The 2,500-nt window shown below is 48.5% G+C and overlaps 1 protein-coding gene across 10 annotated transcripts in view; it reads right to left on the bottom strand.

The window, feature by feature from the left end:
* EBF3 (EBF transcription factor 3) overlaps positions 1-2,500 on the bottom strand; it is a 123,832-nt gene that overhangs the window by 9,029 nt on the left and 112,303 nt on the right. For all 10 annotated transcript variants that reach the window (XM_079900148.1, XM_079900151.1, XM_079900155.1 and 7 more), the window contains one exon: positions 1,160-1,248. In XM_079900148.1, the coding sequence (XP_079756274.1) occupies positions 1,160-1,248 (89 nt within the window). The remainder of the gene's footprint in view (positions 1-1,159; positions 1,249-2,500) is intronic.

Here is a 2,500-nt window from a genome sequence, read left to right as displayed (position 1 = left end):
AAACCCAGTGTTTACATGGGCTGCCAAGAAGCACACGGGGCCTCCTGTTCATGGGGGTGGCCAGCCCCGCACAGCCACGCCTGGATTGAGGCTGGCGGTGAAGCCCCCGAGTGACGACGTGGCAGCCCTCGGGTCTTCCTTGGGGGAGCGCACCCTCAGGAACAGAACCCCTCTGTGAACTGCTCTGCGCTTGTGAAACATCCTTCCCTGGCCACCGAGATGCTAACCGTGAACATCTGACATCCCTCGCTACGTTACGTGTTCACAAATTAAAAAGGAGCCTAACGATATTGCTTATGCTCATGCTGAGCATTAAAAAGGTAACGTCTAAAAGGCTTTATTGTGTTAATAAAACTCGAAGGTGGTCAAGACTTGGGAGAACACGGGGGTGGAATATAAAATAATCAGTCATAATGTTATGACTTCATTTTTCATTTTGTGTTTTTCAACTGGCCTTGAAAATCAGAGATGGCTTCTAAAGAAAGAGACAAAATTATATCAAAGGAGAGGGAAGATTATAAGCCTGACTTATCTTTAATGTTATACATCAAAATGAAATTCCTGTGATACGTGGCGTGTGCATAAACAACAGGGCAGCGTTTGTCTTTGTTGAATTTAAATGAAAAGTCCCTCTAGATATTAATATGGGGACTTCATTTGTTAGCCTGCTAAGTCAGGGACTTATAACAAAAGCTTTGTAAACAAAAGATTAAACTGAATCGAGCTTTAGAAAATGAAAGGAAAACAAGAGTCAAGTAATCACAGATCAGACTGGGGCTGCTTAGATTGAAATCAGCGCGGGCTACTGGAGTGGAAAATGTTTAATTGAACTATTTCATTACGCGGAAGTTTACGTCCCCCTTGCAGAATCCAAAATACGTGTATCAGAGAAGCCTTTCTTTTCCTCCTTTAAAAACGGGGGCCCGCAGAGATGAAACGCAAGACTGGAGACGGCGCGGCCCCTCCTGCCACCCTTTGCCCACCTCTGAACCGCGCCAGGCACGGGCCGGGGCTGCTCCCACACCTGTCGGCCGGGCCGTGGGCCAGGGTTTGGGGCATCTGGAAGCCCCCCCTTCCCAGAGCACCTGCTGCCCCCAAACCGGAACCAGCCCGGTGGCGGCCCCCCCGCGGACAGGGCGCCACTTGCCCTTTTACTAACCTTGGGTAACCTTTCGGGATCACCCGGATGTCTTGGGATCACTTTCTGCAACCTCTGAAAGCCGTAATCTATGGTTGGTTCATTAAGGGCTGTAACAGGACACAGAAATGCAGGTCAGGTTAATTACTTTTATGCCATCCATTACTCGTTTATTGCACGCTTACAAATAAGTGTGTGATTCTCCTGTTCTGAGGCTCTTGAAGGCAAGCACCCCTGGAAGCTAGCTCTGTCCTAAGGAGTAGGTTTCCCCCTTTCTTTTGCACATAAAAGCAATGATTATTTCTAATCTATAATTAGACTGGAGGAGAGTCAAAGGGTTACTCAATATATTGTAAAAATGGGAGAGCAGTCAGAAAGTTGCAGGTCTCGGGGCCATACACAGCCATCACCATGGTCGCCATCGCTGTCTACATTACACAGGGCCTTCCACACCGGCTGGGGATTTATGGGAAACTGGCAATTATGACATATGTCCAGCTATTGCTAGCTTCAGATTTATCCCTGTGGTCCTTTTTTGTCTAGCATATTGCCTGAGCACAAACCAGGCAGGAGGAGCACTTATTCTTGCAAAGCTTTAATAATCTGTGAATGGCTGACTACGAACTGATGTAGGGCAGTATCATTCCACCAGCCTCACGAAATTGCTGGCCACAAATAGTAATTAATCTTTTTATCCCTCAAATTGTAATTTTGACTATGAACTGCGCGCGGCCATAAATCAGCGGCACGCGCGCTGTGTACGGAGCATGAATCACGGCCGGGGCTCCGTCCGACTGCAGCCTCTGTGTTTAACAAGCTTCATAAGGAGCCATTGGGCTTTATTATGGCTCTGCCTGACTCCAACAAAAACTGAGCCCGGAGGCCCGGGGACGCGAGTTAAGATGAAAATACTTATTAGAGTACATTACTTCTTGATGTAGATATCGTTTTCCGTGGAGTAACGCCACGGTGCATGGCGCGACATAAATCAGGGGGTTTTCTGAGACTAATAAGACCTGCCGCCATCTATTCATTACTCAGCCCGCAATTTGGGCCATCACTCATTAGTCAGCACGTAATTTGATGATTAACACCACCCAACTCAGCAGGTCTGCGGAGCGCCGGGAACACAAAGGCTACAGCTTCAAGGAGCAAGGTTAGAGGCTGCCTTTGAAAGTGCTTTCCGGAATAATTGGTCACCGTTATCCTCGAGTGCTCGGGCTGCTGGTGTCAACACCCACGGCGGGTCTCGTAAGCGCCGCCGGAAGACTTGCACGTACACTGGATAACGCGCCCGAAAGTTGAGGACCGCAATATGATCTGACATTCCATCATACGTGCCGCAGACAAAGGTCCGCACAG

The sequence above is a fragment of the Stenella coeruleoalba genome (assembly GCF_951394435.1).
Source record: "Stenella coeruleoalba genome assembly, chromosome: 16".
NCBI classification, from domain to species: Eukaryota; Metazoa; Chordata; class Mammalia; order Artiodactyla; family Delphinidae; genus Stenella; species Stenella coeruleoalba.
Note: the sequence above shows the minus strand (reverse complement) of the source record. Positions and strands in the feature narration are given on the sequence as shown.